Source organism: Crotalus tigris, unplaced genomic scaffold, assembly GCF_016545835.1.
Source record: "Crotalus tigris isolate CLP2741 ecotype Arizona unplaced genomic scaffold, ASM1654583v1 scf7180000018419.1029430, whole genome shotgun sequence".
NCBI lineage: Eukaryota > Metazoa > Chordata > Lepidosauria > Squamata > Viperidae > Crotalus > Crotalus tigris.
In genome coordinates this window covers 934377-951148 of record NW_024096993.1, presented here as the reverse complement: position 1 = coordinate 951148, position 16772 = coordinate 934377, and the positions used below count along the sequence as shown (strand labels likewise).

General features: G+C 40.3%; 1 protein-coding gene across 2 annotated transcripts in view; it reads right to left on the bottom strand.

Annotated features, from left to right (window-relative positions):
- Positions 1-689: 689 nt before the first annotated feature.
- The window catches only part of GFI1 (growth factor independent 1 transcriptional repressor), a 44243-nt gene continuing 28160 nt past the window's right edge, over positions 690-16772 (bottom strand). For both annotated transcript variants that reach the window (XM_039352287.1, XM_039352286.1), the window contains 4 exons: positions 13828-14222; positions 12528-12665; positions 7045-7210; positions 690-3071 (listed from right to left, as the gene is read on the bottom strand). In XM_039352287.1, the coding sequence (XP_039208221.1) occupies positions 2893-3071; positions 7045-7210; positions 12528-12665; positions 13828-14222 (878 nt within the window). In that variant the 3' untranslated portion in view covers positions 690-2892. The remainder of the gene's footprint in view (positions 3072-7044; positions 7211-12527; positions 12666-13827; positions 14223-16772) is intronic.

The following is a 16772-nucleotide window of genomic DNA, read 5'->3' as shown; positions in this document are numbered from 1 at the left end:
CAGTAAGACTAATACACCATTCTTCCTATATTCTTATGGAGGTTACTCCATTGGAACTCCATTTAAGATAATAATAATAATAATAATAATAATAATAATAATTAATAAATAAATAAATAATAATAATAATAAAAAATCATCCTGTGACGATACCTGTAATACCAACTGCTTCCATTCTGCGATGGTATTACAGGTATCGTCGCAGGATGGAAGCAGTTCCTAGTAAGGCCACCTTTTGCAATTGACTAATAGCGGCATTGACAAATTCGCTATTAGTCAATTGCAAAAGACGGCCTTACTAGCAACTGTTTCATCCTGCGACGATACCTGTAATACCATCAAACATCCACATATGCCTATCCCAGGTCCTGGGTAAGGACTCGATAGGTAGACAAAATGCCAAATCCAGTCTGAACATCTGGCTGACTGTGCGATGATCCATAATAATAAAAAGTTGGAAGGGACCTTGGAGGTCATCTAGTCCAACCCCCTACTCAGGCAGGAAACCCTATACCATTTCAGACAAATGGTTGTTCAATCTCTTCTTAAAAACTTCCAGTGTTGGAGCATTTACTACTTCTGGAGGCAGGTTGTTCCACTGATGCAGAATACTTGATTACTTCTTTTTGTTGAAATAAACACAATTCCTGAGAATCCTCAGAACTTTATTAATTTAAACTTTACTTGAATAAATATGAATTAATGAACATAAGACACATTGTAGAATCTACACAAAAAAAAACCTTTACGTTCCTATCTATAAAGTAAAACGATTCCCCCCTCCTTCTCTTCCCTTCCCATGTTGAGGTATGGCCAGGATTAGTTAAGGCAACTCCTTTTTGACCCAGGACTACTTCAGAACAAACTGCCCCACACATAGGTAAGGAGGGTTGGGGGGCAAACGAGGAATTGTGTACGTATATTGTGATGTTATGATACAAACTCCTCCTCTTGTTTCTTGTGTGCAATGTCACGGCATGACTGTAGAAAGGCAAAACTCGCACCATGCAGTCACAAGATACGTCTTGTCATTTTGGCGTCATTGTGATTAAGAATTGTCAGATATGAACAGACCTCACTGGGAAACTGTTTCTTGCCTACCTGATACTTAACTGCAAAGTTTCAGTGCCATTCAGGAACGGAAATTTGTCACTGTCCCTACCTGCTCCTTTCCCTTTTAGGACAAATCTCTAAAATATCTAGCATTAAGACCCTGCTTACTTCATGTTTAGTTCTTCCTTTGCAGTTGCGCGTAAATGGCGTCCTTCCCAATGCCTGAAAAAGATAGACTGTTTTCATGGACATAGACATGTGTACGTAGAACGACTCTCAATCTTTAGTGGGTAGATTCAAACTTTTCAAGGACACAACTGAGACATCGTGTTCCCTCAAATTTCCAGCTTGGTAGTCATTACTGTAGAGTCAAATGCATGGCATAAGGAAACAGCATTAAATAAAACTGATCCAAGATAAGATTGTGAAACGCAACATAGGGTGATGCTGCAGTCCAGTACCCCTATTTAATATTGGTGCCTAGCTGCGGTCCAAAGGACCTATGATCTTCTCTGCTTTGAGTGCACGTTTCTTTTCCTATTCAGTATCCTAATCTGTAAAGAGCATCATGGGTCTTTCAACCTTTGACCTCAGGGCAACCCCGCTGAAGAACCAGAAAGAAGACTCACTTGCAATGGAAAACTGGGGGGGGGGGAAGGGCCTGTTATTTCAAGATATCTTTTTGCAGGTACAAATTGGAGGTGCCAGAAAACGGCAGCAGGAAATAAAAGATTGCTGGTTCCTAGTCCCAGGGTCTTACACTAGCAGTGAATGTAAGAGAGGAAAAAAATATGTTTTCTAGTAAAGACAGACATGTAGGCCATGATGTAAATCTCACACATCGTGGCATCGTCACATAAATGCCACAAATTACATAATTGCCTCATGAGGCACCCACTATTACTTTCCCCCTTGCAGACACCATAAAACTGAGGCTGAAGTAGTGGGGAAAGGCTCTTCCTCAAGAGGAAAAAAAAACACGTAGCCCCAGACCCCCACTAGTGTTCAATAGTCTAACACAAAATGGCCACACAGAACAACCCACAGAAGTGGCCTAGTAGGATCTTCCACTGTAATTTTGAGGAGGCGGACAGTACAAAGATATTAACACTTTGCTTGTGGTTGGGGTTGGTGGGTTGTCTAGAAGAACATATAAACTTTTTCCTCTGACTCCCACTGATGTTTTTGACTTCCTTTACCCACTTCAATAGGCTCATTGTATTACTTTAATAATGAGCTATAAAAGAAAAGTTCTCTTGTTTTCAACACCTATTTGAATATTTCTGTGTTTGTGACAGAAAGATGGAACGTACAGCACTTGATGACACAAGGCAGTCGTCAGTTCTCAACTGCTCCATCCACTGTCAATTTAAGATTTCCAGGCAAAAAATAATAAATAATTTAATGAAAGCATGATGTTTTAACTCTTAAATGGTACAAAACAAAACTCGCACTCTCCTTTATCACACCCATCTGTGGGATTATATCAGTAGCTTATCTAAATAGGGTCTTTTGTGCCACAAGGTGGAGGTGGAAGGGGAACAGATACTGTACACATGTTATTTGTCCAGGATTTGATTCTGAAAAGGTGCTTCACCCCACCTCTTTAGGCTTGGCATTTCATGTTAATTCCAAGGCTATTTGAATCTGCATTAAATTCTGTAAAACTCTCACCAAATTCCTCCGACTTCCTATTTAGTGAGAATAGGGCGGGAAGTGAACTCAAGGGTCAGACCAGAGAGAGAGAGACACACAGGCAGGACACGGGCAGCCCACAAGGAGAAAAGGGAAGTTTGCTGACATAGTGTTTCTGATGTTTTTCCAGATTCCACCAGGTTCTCATTTCAGACCATGCTGGGTCTCTCGGTGTCTTCGCAAATCCACCTTTCTCTGAAAGCCTTTGCCGCACAGATCACAGCCAAAGGGCTTGAAGCCAGTGTGTTTCCGACTGTGAGTGATCAAGTTTGAGCTCTGGCTGAAAGCTTTGCCACACACCTGGCACTTGTGGGGTTTCTCACCTGAAAAGGATGAGAAGATGGACACCAGGTTAGACAATATAGCAGCCCTATCAAACTAACCTAGAAAGTCCAAGAGGAGATGCAGATATTCTACAGTCCTACATCCTAGGTATTCAATCTTAGATATTCTGGCTAGAAATACGAAGGATTCTAGAAAGGAGTATATTGCTAATGGAATCAATTAAATCCAGCAGTTCATTCTATGCATAGTAGGCAGCAGTTGTTAAATTGACTAGAACTATCTGGCCTGAGTTGCAGAATTGAGGACACTAAGTGAAAAAGAAAAAAAAATACCGAGAATTTAAACTTTTTGCTGCCATTTCATGATCATCTGGGTGTTTGGAGTTCAGACTGATAGCTCCAACACTGATTTTTCCAAGAATTATGGCTGACATGTCATAGACAAGAAGAATAGAATTTCTCAACAGTTTGCTCATCAAGACTTTCAGTCCTGCTCAAAAAATGTATGTCTTCATAAGATCTTATGCAAGCCTCCTCAAAAATCTCATGATTTGGTGATTCCATGCAATTTCAGTCCAAATAAATCTATTTTTAAAAAACAAACAATGGATGCCATTTTAAGGAGCAGCAGGTGCTATGTGGTTAAGATTTGCTCTCAAATAATACTGACAACCTATTGGGTAGTCTTTTCCTGAAAGTGTCTTAACAACTATAGACACTCTAGCTATACTTATAGGAATCCACAGGGACAAGCCAGAGTGGGCAAGTAGTAAAATATGTGTTGTGACATCATAGTGCAAATCCCATGACTTCCAAACTTGTGTCCAACCTCAGTGCATGAGAACAAAAAATGTGGAGGTTTTGTTGTGACGTAACTGCGTCATTTTCTTTCCCCTCATCAAGGTTATCTGCAGAGACCCATAGCAAGAACTTCCCAATATAAAAAGGAACAGGTTGTAGTTATAGCAGCCATCAGTGCTGATTAAATTAGCTAAAAGGACATTCTTGTGTAAAACATTCATGTAAATGTCAATCTCTTGTTATTTTTCATTGGTCTCCATTATTCGTTGCCTTAGTTTCTGGGTTGATCAAAAGAGAAAATGATTTTTGAGTTTATGCCTCTTTCTCCATCATCACACACAGCTCTAAAGTTATTTCATTGGAAAAACTAAATGAATAACTTCAGAGCACACAGTAAGACAAAAGAAAAGAGGCCAGTTTGATGTAGCGGTTAAGGCACCAGGCTAGAAACTGGGAGATTATGAGTTCTAGTTCCTGCTTGGACACAGTCAGCTGGATAGCTTGAGCCAGTCATACTTTCTGAGCCTTAAGAAGAAGGTAATGACAAACCACTTCTGAAAAGCCTTACCAAGAAATCTACATACATGCACACGCGCACGTACACACACACACACACACACACACACACACACACACACACACACACACAGAATGAAACTTACAACCTGCTCGTGTTTCACCTAGTAGAAGAGATTACTTTTGTGGTTGTTGACTACTGCTGCTTGCTTTAGAAACTGTTAGAGAGGCAAGCAAGGTGTTATTACCCACACGCCACATGTCAGCGTTGAACTTTTTTCAAATTAACACCACTGAGATATACGTATGTCCCAGTCACACAAAGAAGCTATGGTCAGTAAACACAGGATGATTGGATTTTAAAGCTTTTAGTTATTAAACAAATGTGACTTCTTGCTAAAATTCATGATTGTCTCTTAAGAGATTTATATCTGTGATGCCTATTTTTTTTGCTTTATTTTTTATTGATTCATATGTGATCTTCTTTTATCTAGGGTTCATCAGTTATTAAAATAAAGTCATTTCATTTCATATAGATGCTACCAATGCGGCTAAGTTTGAATCTACAGTACCAGATAGCACAATGTAACAGAACCCATCGAAACAGACAAGGGTTTGCCTGGGTATCTGGAGTAGGAAAATCTCCTATATCATGAAGCTTCATAGGGACTAGCAGTACTAGTAGCAGGTTACATAACAAGAAACATTTTTTTAAATAAGATAACTCTATCTAATTCTTTAAGCATCATTCTTAGCATTTTCTGAAACTAACATCTTTCACTCCAGGAAAACGATATCCTCAATAAATTTTATGCCCTTTTTGTAGAAATAGGGTGCTTCCCCTTTTTTCCCCAGTCTAAAAGTATGGAAGAAATTGCTTTTATTTATTTATTTATTTGATTGATTGATTGATTTTATAATTTAATTATAGATTAGCCAGCACGATGGGACAAACTTATAACACTGAATGTGTGTATGGTCCAGTCTAGGGAATTACATGAGGATATTCCTGATTACTGGAGCCATGAGAAGCAATATCAAACGGTAGTATATAATAGTTGTTATTATAATATGAGGATGCATTTATGTGGATTAGCTCAATATAACCAAGAACAAATGCAAATGTTCTTTATACCTGAAAAATGCATAAAAACAAATCTTTATGCTGGTACAAGAAAAAAAATGTCCCCAGCTTTATTAATAAGGGCTCCTAGCTTCAATATTTGTCCATTTATTGGTTTATAGCAGGGGTGGAGAACAATGGCTGCTTTATGACTTCTGGACTTCAACTCCCAGAATTCTTGAGCCAACATGAGTTGAACTGAGTCCACAAGTCATAAAAGGATCATTGTTTCCCACCCCTGGTCTATAGTACACCTTCTTTTTACATTACTGAGATAGCTGTCTTTCCTTTCTTGGTAGCCCTTATTTCCTGCTATTGTAAGATAATGGACAGGAGTATCACAGCAGACGCAGGAAGATACCTCATTTCTTTCACAGCAAAACAATGGGTTGTGATCTGAGGCATGAATATTTTGCTAGATATTCAGAGTTGAATCAGTGACTTCTCCAAGGTCACTTGGTGAATTTTATATCTGATCAGGAATGATTTCCTTAATTATGGAGCCTACACTTTTGCAAGAGTTTTGGTGTACAAAAAGCTATTAATTTTCAGTGAATTAATTAGAGGAGATGCAGTGGAACATTCCTCCTGCATTTAAAATATAAGCCTTCTTTGTGGCTACTGAAAAACTGTAACTTCCTAAAATTAGGGTAGATGATCAATCAGCAGCTATTTTATATTTCATTAAGTTCTCCCATATTTTGACTAGTGCTAAGAAAAATGAAAAAGTGATGATGATTAACATAATGCCTAAAAACAACAGACACAAAATTGCTTTGTTCTGGCTGAATAATTATAAGAACAAATTACACTTATTTTATATATTTCCATGTACAGTACATGGCTAAGTCTTATAATCCTCTAGTATAAGATTTCTTCCATTTCAATCAGCACTATCCATCTTTCTGAAAAGAATTAATACTAGCACAGTAGTTCTCAACCTTTTTAATGCCGTGACCCCCAACCGGTCGTAAGTCGAGGACTACTCAACTGGTGCAGCATCGTTTGCAGAATGGGGCTTCTGGCGGGCTCACAGGGCAGAGACAGCCTAGACAATTCCTATTGGCTTTGAAAGCCAATAGAATTAGACTCTATTCAAGAGAGTCTATTCTATTGGCTTTCAGAAGCCAATAGAATAAAAGGGAGTAGCACAGCTAAGGAGAAGGGGGAAAAAATGGCAGACTGTGTTGTTTGGCGACCCCCGTGAAATGGTTGTTCGACCCTAAATGGGGTCCCGACCCACAGGTTGAGAACTACTGTACTAGCAGATATATTGACTCTAAAATTTTCTCCATGATTTACTAAAAAAAAATTGGTACAATGGATGGAGGGAGGGATGAGATAGATAGATAGATAGATAGATAGATAGATAGATAGATAGATGGATGGATGGATGGATGGATGGATGGATGGATGGATGGATGGATGGATGGATGGATGATAAGAGATGATGATCATGAAGAGAGAGAGGGGGAAAAAGGAACTAGTGGGGTACATCAATGACCATACATTTATCCCAGCACTAAGAAAAGGCAATGTATCTATGAAGCTGGATGAAAATGCAGACTTCACCTGTATGGATAAAAGTATGCTTCTTCATGTCAGATTTCTGGTGGAACCTCTTTCCACAGTACTGACATGGATAAGGCCGGGTATCTGAGTGGATGAGAAGGTGTGTGGACAAAGTGGAAGATCTCTTGAAGCTCTTCCCACAGATCTTACAGTCAAAGCTACGTTCCTACAAAAAAGAAAACAGATTTTACCAAACTATACAAGGCACAGCAGTACAGCTAAAATATGAATGGTCTTATCCTTGTTAATTGATTCATCACATAACAAAAGTTGATTAAAAAGTCTATTTTGTAAAACAAATTAGTGTATAGTTTTAAAGAACAATCTGAAAAAGGAAAGAATCTTAGTAGAAGAAGGGATTAAGGAAATGTTATTAATGATCTGGAATATTTTTGAAAAAAGAATTAAACTAGATTATAATTATTTTATCTCTCTCTCTCTCTATCTCACTCTCACTCTCTCTCTCTATCGCTGTCATCCAGACATAAATATATTTATAAATTATCTATAAATAATTAAGCTTTGGAAAAATAAAGTAAGCAGAGCTAGTGCAGGGTTTCTCAAACTTGGCAATTTTTAGGTATATGGACTTTAATTCTCAGAATTCCCCTAGCCAGCTACTAATGGATCACAATCTGGGTCTGGGCATATTTCAGAATATTCAGGAAACTTTCCCACCTGGATAGTTTCCTACAGAAAGTAATGAATAGCAACAAACTTCTAAAATAGATTGGAAGAATCAATTAGCCTTTTTATAAAATTAATTGCCCTTTCTGGTTGCACTGGGAAAAGGGAAAAGATTCCACTAAATGGCAAAAACCTGATTTCTACAGCTTAAAATGCTTCTGCTTTGGAAGAAATGTGCATTTATGCAGATGTCTTGTTCCTCTTGGTTTCCATTTGGAAAGTTTGACTTGCAGCCCCAGGAAACTGCCTTAGTGTGAACAGCACGAAGGAACATTGAGTTGTGTTTGCTATTTTGGTGGGGATAACTGACTCACCCAACAAATGGAGGTGTATTGCGACTCAGAATCTTTTTATATGTAAAATGCTCCAGGCGGAACAGAAGGACCAAATGATGGTTTGACTGTTATTTATTAATTCTAGAAATTCATAGATCATAGATCTAGATCGGAGGTCCCCAACCTTTTGGGCCGGTTCTGTGGAGAAAGATTTTTCCGCGGACCGGAGCAGGTGTACTTTTGTGTGTTGCCTGCATTCTGTGGATGGGGCTTTCCTTGTTTGTGCGGACCAGTTGCTGGCATGCTGTGGGGACCCCTGATCTAGGTCACACCTTCATCTCAAAAAAGGACAGGCTACCCAGACATAAAAACTAAATATCTCTGTGCATTAAGAGCTACAAAGAAAATTTCCACAAGTGTAGGTTGTGTGGAAAGCCAGGAAGGAAGGTGATACTGCTATAACCAAATGTTAAAACAAATAAAACACTTGTGAAAGGTGTTAAGGAAAATATATTACTTTCCAGTATGACTTATGCTGTACAATCCCTTTTCATAATCTGAAAATTAATCATAGGATTTGCTTGAGTGCAAGATTTCTTTCACAAATGAACAGTACACCCTAACGATACTGTCCTGATCTAGGTCAAGCTATCCAAATCTGTAATTTGAAAAGGCCTACAAGCTCCCATTGAAGCAAATGGGTAGTAGCAGACATGAAAACTCAGTTCAGATTGCTTTAAGCCATCCTTTCCACAGCCTATCTTCAAGTCTAAATTGGATGTTTATGGAGAAAGCAAGATTTAATTACAATAATAATAATTAGGCCTACGTCTACTGGTTCATAATGGAAATCAGTCTAATCTAGAACTTCCTCTCCAAAAGCAATCACCTAGACCACAGGCAAGTTCTAGCCATTCACATGGGCTACAACTCTCAATTTCCAATTAGTATCATGGAAATAGTAGATCCAACACAGAAGGCAACAGAGAAACTTCCTAACAGTGAGAGCAATTAACCAGTGGAACAGCTTGCTGTCAGAAGTTGTGGGTGCTTTATCACTGGAGGTTTTTAAGAAGAGATTGGACAGCCATCTATCTGAAATGATATAGGATCTCCTGCTTGAGCAGTGGGATGGACTAGAAGACCTCCAAGGTCCCTTCCAGCTCTATTCTGATTGATTGAGTGATTGTGGAAAACTGTTTATCACCTTGAAGCAAATCTGAAGAAGCCGAACCACAAGGACTTATCAAATTAAACTGGAAGGTCTATTATTACACGGGCGATGAGAAGCACCCTTTAAGTCTCCCTCATGTGACTTGGGCCTTATGCAAATATCTGAACAGAATCCAAAATGCAGAAAAAAGCAAGGTTTATACTAAGTATGCTGCTTAGGCAATGTAAATGCAGAGTATAAAGAATTAAACTGTATGAGCAAAAGCCCTGACTGACCATCTTACAATGTAATTAAAAAGCATCTATGGCAATGTATTTTCCTTATTAAACAAACTAAATAAAAGTGCAGTTTTCCCTGAAATGAATTTTCTGTCTTCATACATTGTATCCTTATAAAGAAGATTCTTACGGAAAGGATGGGAAACTGTAGTGAGAAAATCAAGGAAGGAACAAGGAATACCATATTCCAAATGTAGTTGGGAATTTGTTATCCGCTCCCATTCAGCCATAAAACTTCACTTTTCAGTTTCAAGTTCTGTGATATTTTAAGAAGGCACCCTGGCTCAAATGGCAGTCCTCGACTTATAACATTTCATTTAGTGACGGTTCAAAATGACAAAGGCACTGAAAAAAAGTGAATTATCACCATTTTTCACACTTATGACCGTTGCAGCATCCCCGTGGTCAAATAATAAAATTTCAAATGCTTGGCAACTGACTCTTATTTATGACGGTTGCAGTGTCCCCAGGTCATGTGATCCCCTTTGGCGACTTTCTGACAAGCAATGTTAATGGAGAAGCCAGATTCAGTTAGCAAACATGTCACTAACTGAACAGCTACACTGATTCACTCAACAGCTGTGGCAAGAAAGGTCGTAAAACGGGGCAAAATTCACATGTCTGACCTAGCAACAGAAATGTTGGGCTCAGTTGTGGTTATAAGTCAAGGACTACCTGTATAATTCCTTTGATCTTCTCCCCTTACTGGCCTGCATCAAGTATAGCTCTTTCCCCTTAATGATTGAAGTAGCTATCCTCAAAAAAAAAAAGCTGCATTTTGTGCTTCCTCCGAAAAAGAACCATGGTTAATATATTAAAGAAATAATTGCAACCAAATTTGAATTTGGCTTAATTTATCATTTATCTTTCATCGCCATCCTAATGATAAAATGAGTTTTTCCAACAGCTCCGATGTTCATACAATAGAAAGGTCTCAACGGGGTCTGATGAATGATAGTTGTTGCAATCAAACAAGTTCCATGCGACAGCCCAAAATCAGGGGTTCTCAACCTTGGCAACTTTAAGACTTGTGGACTTCAACTCCCAGAATTCCTCAGCCAGCAAAGCTGGCTGAGGAATTCTGGGAATTGAAGTCCACAAGTCTTAAAGTTGCCAAGGTTGAGAACCCCTGGCTCGAAAAGCTTTTCACATCCTCTTTCTCTTTACAGGCAACAGTGTGTGTATACCTACACACAGAGCTGATCCTTACCACTTCCCTGCCTCAGCTTGAAGATACCTCGCTTAATTTTTGCAGAGAACAAGTTCTCACAAAGGGCCTCCATTTCATAGCCCGCCCATTGCTGATGCAGAATGAAGCCTGTCTTAACTGCTGGAAAGGGTTAGGTAAGGTTTGAGGAAAATGGAAGGAAACCTCCCATGTAGAAGCCATCCATCGGTCTACCGCAGGACAGCTCTTTCCCACCAGCAGCTCTGGGCTCTGCTCTAGTCAACCCTGCTGTGTCTGGCAGTGAGACCGTGCACCTTTCCTATGCAGTTATTGCTTCTTTTTCTGATTTGGTCTTGAGCAGGGGTAGGCAACTTCGGCTCTTTTATGACTCGGGGACTTCAGCTCCCAGAATTCCTGAGCCAGCCATGCTGGGAGTTGAAGTCCACGAGTCATAAAAGAGCCAAGGTTGCCTACCCCTGGGTCTTGAGCATATCAGCTCAAGGACCATCAGGAGACTGATGCTTCTTCCACTGAGGCGCCGAAGAAATTCCCTCTGCATTACAGCATGCACAACCTTGGTCAACTTTACCTCCTTCTGCCCTAAACTTCATACTCTTTTCTCCTGGGACTTGCTGCTTCACCTTGGCCTCAGGAGCAGAGTCTATGGTCCTGGGTCAATGCAATGGATTGTAAACCACCTGGCTGACAGGAAAATGCTGAGTGAGTGAGCAAATGGCTCTAAAGATGAGCTTTAGGAGCCAGAACGTGTGAGGAAAAAATTGTATTGCTCCGACCACTTGGGGACCAGCACACCGATTTGCCCTCATTGGCTCTCTTTTGCTTTTCTCCAACAATGCCTGCATCTAAAGCAGTGGTTCTCAACCTATGGGTCGCGACCCCATTTGGGGTCGATCGACCATTTTACGGGGGTCGCCAAACAAGGCGATCTGCCATTTTCCTCCCTCAGGGGGCGGCGCCGCGCATGCGCACACACATGGGGGTGGCACCGCGCATGCGCGCAGCACCGCGCATGCGCGGCACGTTTGTGTTACGGGGATCGCCGTCACACAAACGTTGAGAACCACTGATCTAAAGCTTTCCCCAGATTCTTGTCATTACACAACCTGGAAAGAATGAATCAGTTCTGAATGGGGATAAGTCCATACACTCCCATACATCTTGGCTGAAATGCTGAAGGATTCTGCTCTTCTGGTCATGATATTTGCATGGAAAAAACGAAGGGTTCGGCATAAGGGTTCCCTACGAGGAGGACACTGAAAATCAGGTGGCTTTTCAAGCAGTGATTATTAAATTTTTGCCATAGGCGTTGCTCAGTCACAGATAGCAGCTTTTCCCAACCTGATACCCTTCAGAAATCTTTAGAGGATCAGTCTTATCATCTCAAGCATTTAGCTATCCCAGATTGTCTACACCCCATTGCTAATACCGGTAGTAGTAAAAGGCTTCCAATTCATCTGGAGATTGGACTGATGTCACTACTTGGGCCATAAATAACAGTTGTACAAACTTCTAGGCGCTACATGGAAACCTGCCATGGTGTGTATCTTTAAGCGGCCTCCTCTTAGTGAACTAAAATGTAGGAAAGATCTTTTATTTGAGTCTTTAATGCAGGGTCTTCAAACTTGGCCCTTTTATGACTTGTGGACTTCAACTCCCAGAATTCCTCAGCCAGGCACGCTGGCTGAGGAATTTGGGGAGTTGAAGTTCATAAAAGGGCCAAGTTTGAAGACCCCCACTTTAATGGGTCTTTTTCCAGATGAGCTACAATTGGAGGAATCCCTCAGAATTAATGTCCATCTGATTGTCTTCATACCCTCTGATACCTGGAGACTCCATCACACACACCCTCCCCCCAGAATCATCTCCTCCTGGACTCTCACCTGGGAGTGCACAGCTTTATGCTGCTCCAAGCTAACAGCGTGGCCAAATGTCTTTCCACACATTTCGCAAGCGAAAGGCCGGGTGCCACTGTGTGAACGACGAACATGGACCTCTAGGCCATGCGGAGTAGAGAAGTCCTGAGAAACAAAAGGTGAAAGAAAACATCAGTGTTCGGGACCAAAGCTCACAGCAGGTTCTGACTCTAGGCTCTGGAAGTTGCCTGATCAAGGATTTCCCTTGGTGATACCACTGAGCAATAACCAAAGAACAACATGGGCATAGAAAGGATTCCTAAGAAGTGGTTTGCTGTTGACAGTTAATGCTGTTCTCCCAGGAATTGTATTCTAGTGGTTTTCTAAGGATGGTTTCATTGAAGGATTCCCCAGTTTAAGCTATTTTATACATCCAGGTGACATATATATATATATATATGTGTGTGTGTGTGTGTGTGTGTGTGTGTGTGTGTGTGTGTGTATGTCTTTGGTTATTCGTGTTTTCTCCCGTGACAAATTGGAAGTGTCTTGGCGACGTTTCGACGAAGTTTCATTCGTCATCTTCAGGCTGGTGCTTTCGGCTTCGTGCTCCTAGAAGCACGAAGCCGAAAGCACCAGCCTGAAGATGACGAATGAGACTTCATCGAAACGTCGTCAAGACACTTCCAATTTGACGTGGGAGAAAACACGAATAACCAAAGACCTACATACAAACACCCGCAAAAACCTCAGAAAATATATATATATATATATATATATATATATATATATATATATATATATATATATATATATATATAAAACCTGTGATCCATAACTCAATCAACTGATTAGTTCAATTGAAAACTGGATTGCTTCATGTAAAGGATGCTAGACCTTTTGTGATATATGGTATGTGATGAACACAGTTATGAAGAATCTATTCATATAAGGGAAAATATATTAATGGTGACTTATAGCTACTGTATGTATACCATCCCACAATCAGAATCAGAATACTAGATTTTGGTGTGGGGTGGGAGGTTTAATAGATATTGGAGAATATGAGCCTGGATTTCATGTCCTGCTGTGGATTTCTCGTAGGCAGTTGACTGATCACTGCGCAAAAAAAAAAAAAAATAGAATAAATGTTTGGCCTGGTGCATCAGACCATTTTGAATCATGTGATCAATAAACGATCAGGGCAAGTCATGTGACACTCTGACTCCCACCTCCCATCACTTCTTCAGATCATTGATCTATCTCTGTTTTGACCACCCTTGCCTTTTGGTTTGCCCGTCCTTGGTCTGGCCCCTCCAATTCCTACCTTGCTGCATTTGATGCATTTGTAGGAGCCACTGCTGAGCAACAGAGGGCGACAGAGGAGTTCCGATTCCAATTTGATGCTATTTACACTCTTCTCCGGTTGCAGTCCAGGTGGGGTCTCCACAAAGATTCCAGGGGCTGCTGCTGGCCGCTCAAAGAGTCCAGGAGAGCCAAAGTCACCATAGAGTCCAAGAGCTGAGTTGCGCTCGGAGGCATAGAGAACAGGCTCAGATCCCCGCTCACAGAAGAGACCACGTTCCAGAGCTGAGCAAGGCCTGCAGTTCTGTACCAAATGTCTCAGTTCAGTATTTCCCAGGCTGCTCCATGTGTAGGGTTTCAGGGGCAGGGAGAAGTGGGAAGGTTCATCCAAGGATGGACAGATGGACCGCTCAGAAGCTGGTAAGATACAAACAGAGTAGAGACAATTACTAGGAAGCTCATGCACTCCCAAGCCGCAGAGCAGAGCAGGGAAAGGCAGGGATGGGAAGAGGAGGGGAGGGGAGGGGAGGAGAGGGGAGGGCAGGGAGGGGACGGGAGGGGAAGGGAAGGGAAGGAGGGAGGGAGGGAGGGAGGGAAGGAAGGGAAGGGGAGGGGAGGGGGAAAGGGATGGGATGGGAAGGGAAGGGAAGGGAGGGAAGGAAGGGGAGGGGAGGGGGAAAGGGATGGGAAAGGAAGGGAAGGGAAGAGAAGGGAAGGGAAGGGAAGGGGAGGGAAGGAGGGATGGAGGGAAGGGATGGAAAGGGGAGGGGAGGGAGGGAGGGAGGGAGGGAAGGGAAAGGAAATTTGTTTTACCAAACTACTCTCTCATTTATCTAGGGCAGTGTTTCCCAAACTTGACAATTTTAAGGCATGAGGACTTCAACTCCCAGAACTCCACAGCCAGTTGCTGGCTGTGGAATTCTGGGAGTTGAAGTCCTCATGCCTTAAAATTGTCAAGTTTGGGAAACACTGATCTAGGATTTCAAATAAACACAAAACGTTCTATCTGAAATAACATGCAGTGAAAAAATTAAACACTTCTGTAGGCCATAAATAATCATTCTGAACAATCTCTCCTCACATATTTAAATGAGCTTCATAATAACTACTCATCTACATATGAATTCAATGTTTTTCATGACCCGAGTCTGGTTTCTATATGCAGTAATGTTATATTTTCCATATGCATTTTGCTCTAAATCAGAAAAAGGCTGTTTTCAAAAGTATAAACTCTGCACCGCCTTTTCTGTAGAATGTTGAGATTAAAGGGAAATTAATTCTCCGCCTCTTTTTTTTTTCCTGGCACAATACCAATGAGATTCATTCTATCATTCTTCTTGCCTCAGAAATGACCGCCTGCATGAACCTTCTTCAGCAATATATATGCCCATCTTCTAAATACATGAGACATATAAATATGATGTGTTGAAGAGATACTAGCAAAAGCACTTCCCATTTGGGATTTGATTAGAATTTAACCAGTTGCAGTTGTCTTCAGCATCATCAGAAACTTTAGAGATTAGAATTTTTTAAGAGGAGGTGGGACTAGGCTTTCCAAAGCAGAGCTCCACAAATGACAACATTAATAAGATTCAACACAATAATACAAAATCTCCAGGTGAGAACTTATTGAAGCAAATTCAACCAACACATAGTTCAGGTTGTCTTTGTAACAAACAAACAAACTATATCTAACTGCAGCAAAATAAAAAGACTTGGGCCATAAAGATTTTAGGCTGTAACTTTTTCTTTTGGTTTTCTTGTTTCTCTGCACCTAAAAAAAGAGACTTGCTGACATTTCTCTCCAACATACTAGTGGTCAGACTGCGGATTGCTGCAATGATTCCTCTGAAAACGATCAACTCTTGCAACCCGAATCAGGGAAACTTGACTACAACACTGCTGATTTTATAAATTCAGATTCTTGCCTTTTTTGTCTAAACTGACACTTCAAATTTATGAGTCAAACTTAATTTCTGGATGCATCATGGGTACATCCATGTAATTTTCTTGACAACAGTACAGAGGGGAACTGCCATTATCTTTTCCGGTATTTCCAGGATGTGTGGATTTAATTCTGTTTTCACTTATAGGTTTAATCTACAGAATTCTCTGAGAATTCCCTGGCCTCCCATTCAAATATTAACCTGGTCCAATCTTGCTTAGCTTTTTCAGATCAGGCAGTGTTGGCTTTACAAATATTGGATACATTATTATATTTCCACCTGGAAATACAAGGTGTGCCTTTACTTTGAATTAGACCTTTTAAATGCAATTATTAACTAACTGAATTAATTAAACTGTTCCATTATGGGGTTTTAAAAAATCTTCATGTTATATATGTTTTTAAAATTTGAGAATTTTGTTTAAAAACTATAGGTTCAGTTAAAATGAAACAAAAAATGAAAACAAGTATCAAGACTGGAGAGGGCAAATCTATGTGCTCACAAGTCTGTCTTTCTTTCCTTTCTTTCTGTATTTGGTTAAATGATGCAAAACCAAAGGATCAATGTCAAGTACAATTTGTACTTCCCACAATGAGGTTTTATCAGAAAATAAAGTAGCAGATGGGTGGACTGGTGGAGTCCAGAGTTTTATCTTCTGATCTATATGTTTTCAGATTGTTCACATCCATCCTGATAACTATTTTAATAGTCATTAACCTCCCCCCCCACCCCCAGGTTGAGGACCTCTGAAACACACAGTCCAAATGAAAAGAAATGCAGCAAATATTCACATCCCTCTTGTATTTTAAATAATTATTGTTTTTGCATTAGCTAACCAATGAAGATGTAATTGAAGACTATTTCCTCTCATAATGTACCAATAAAGCAACTTTTCTAAGTGTGGGGAGGAGATAAAACAACTTTATAAAGAAATTAAAGGATGTGTGTCATCAAAGGAATAAAAAAATCTTTTTTTATTGTAGGCCTGGCAGACAAGGGGATTTAATTGCCTTTTAAGTAA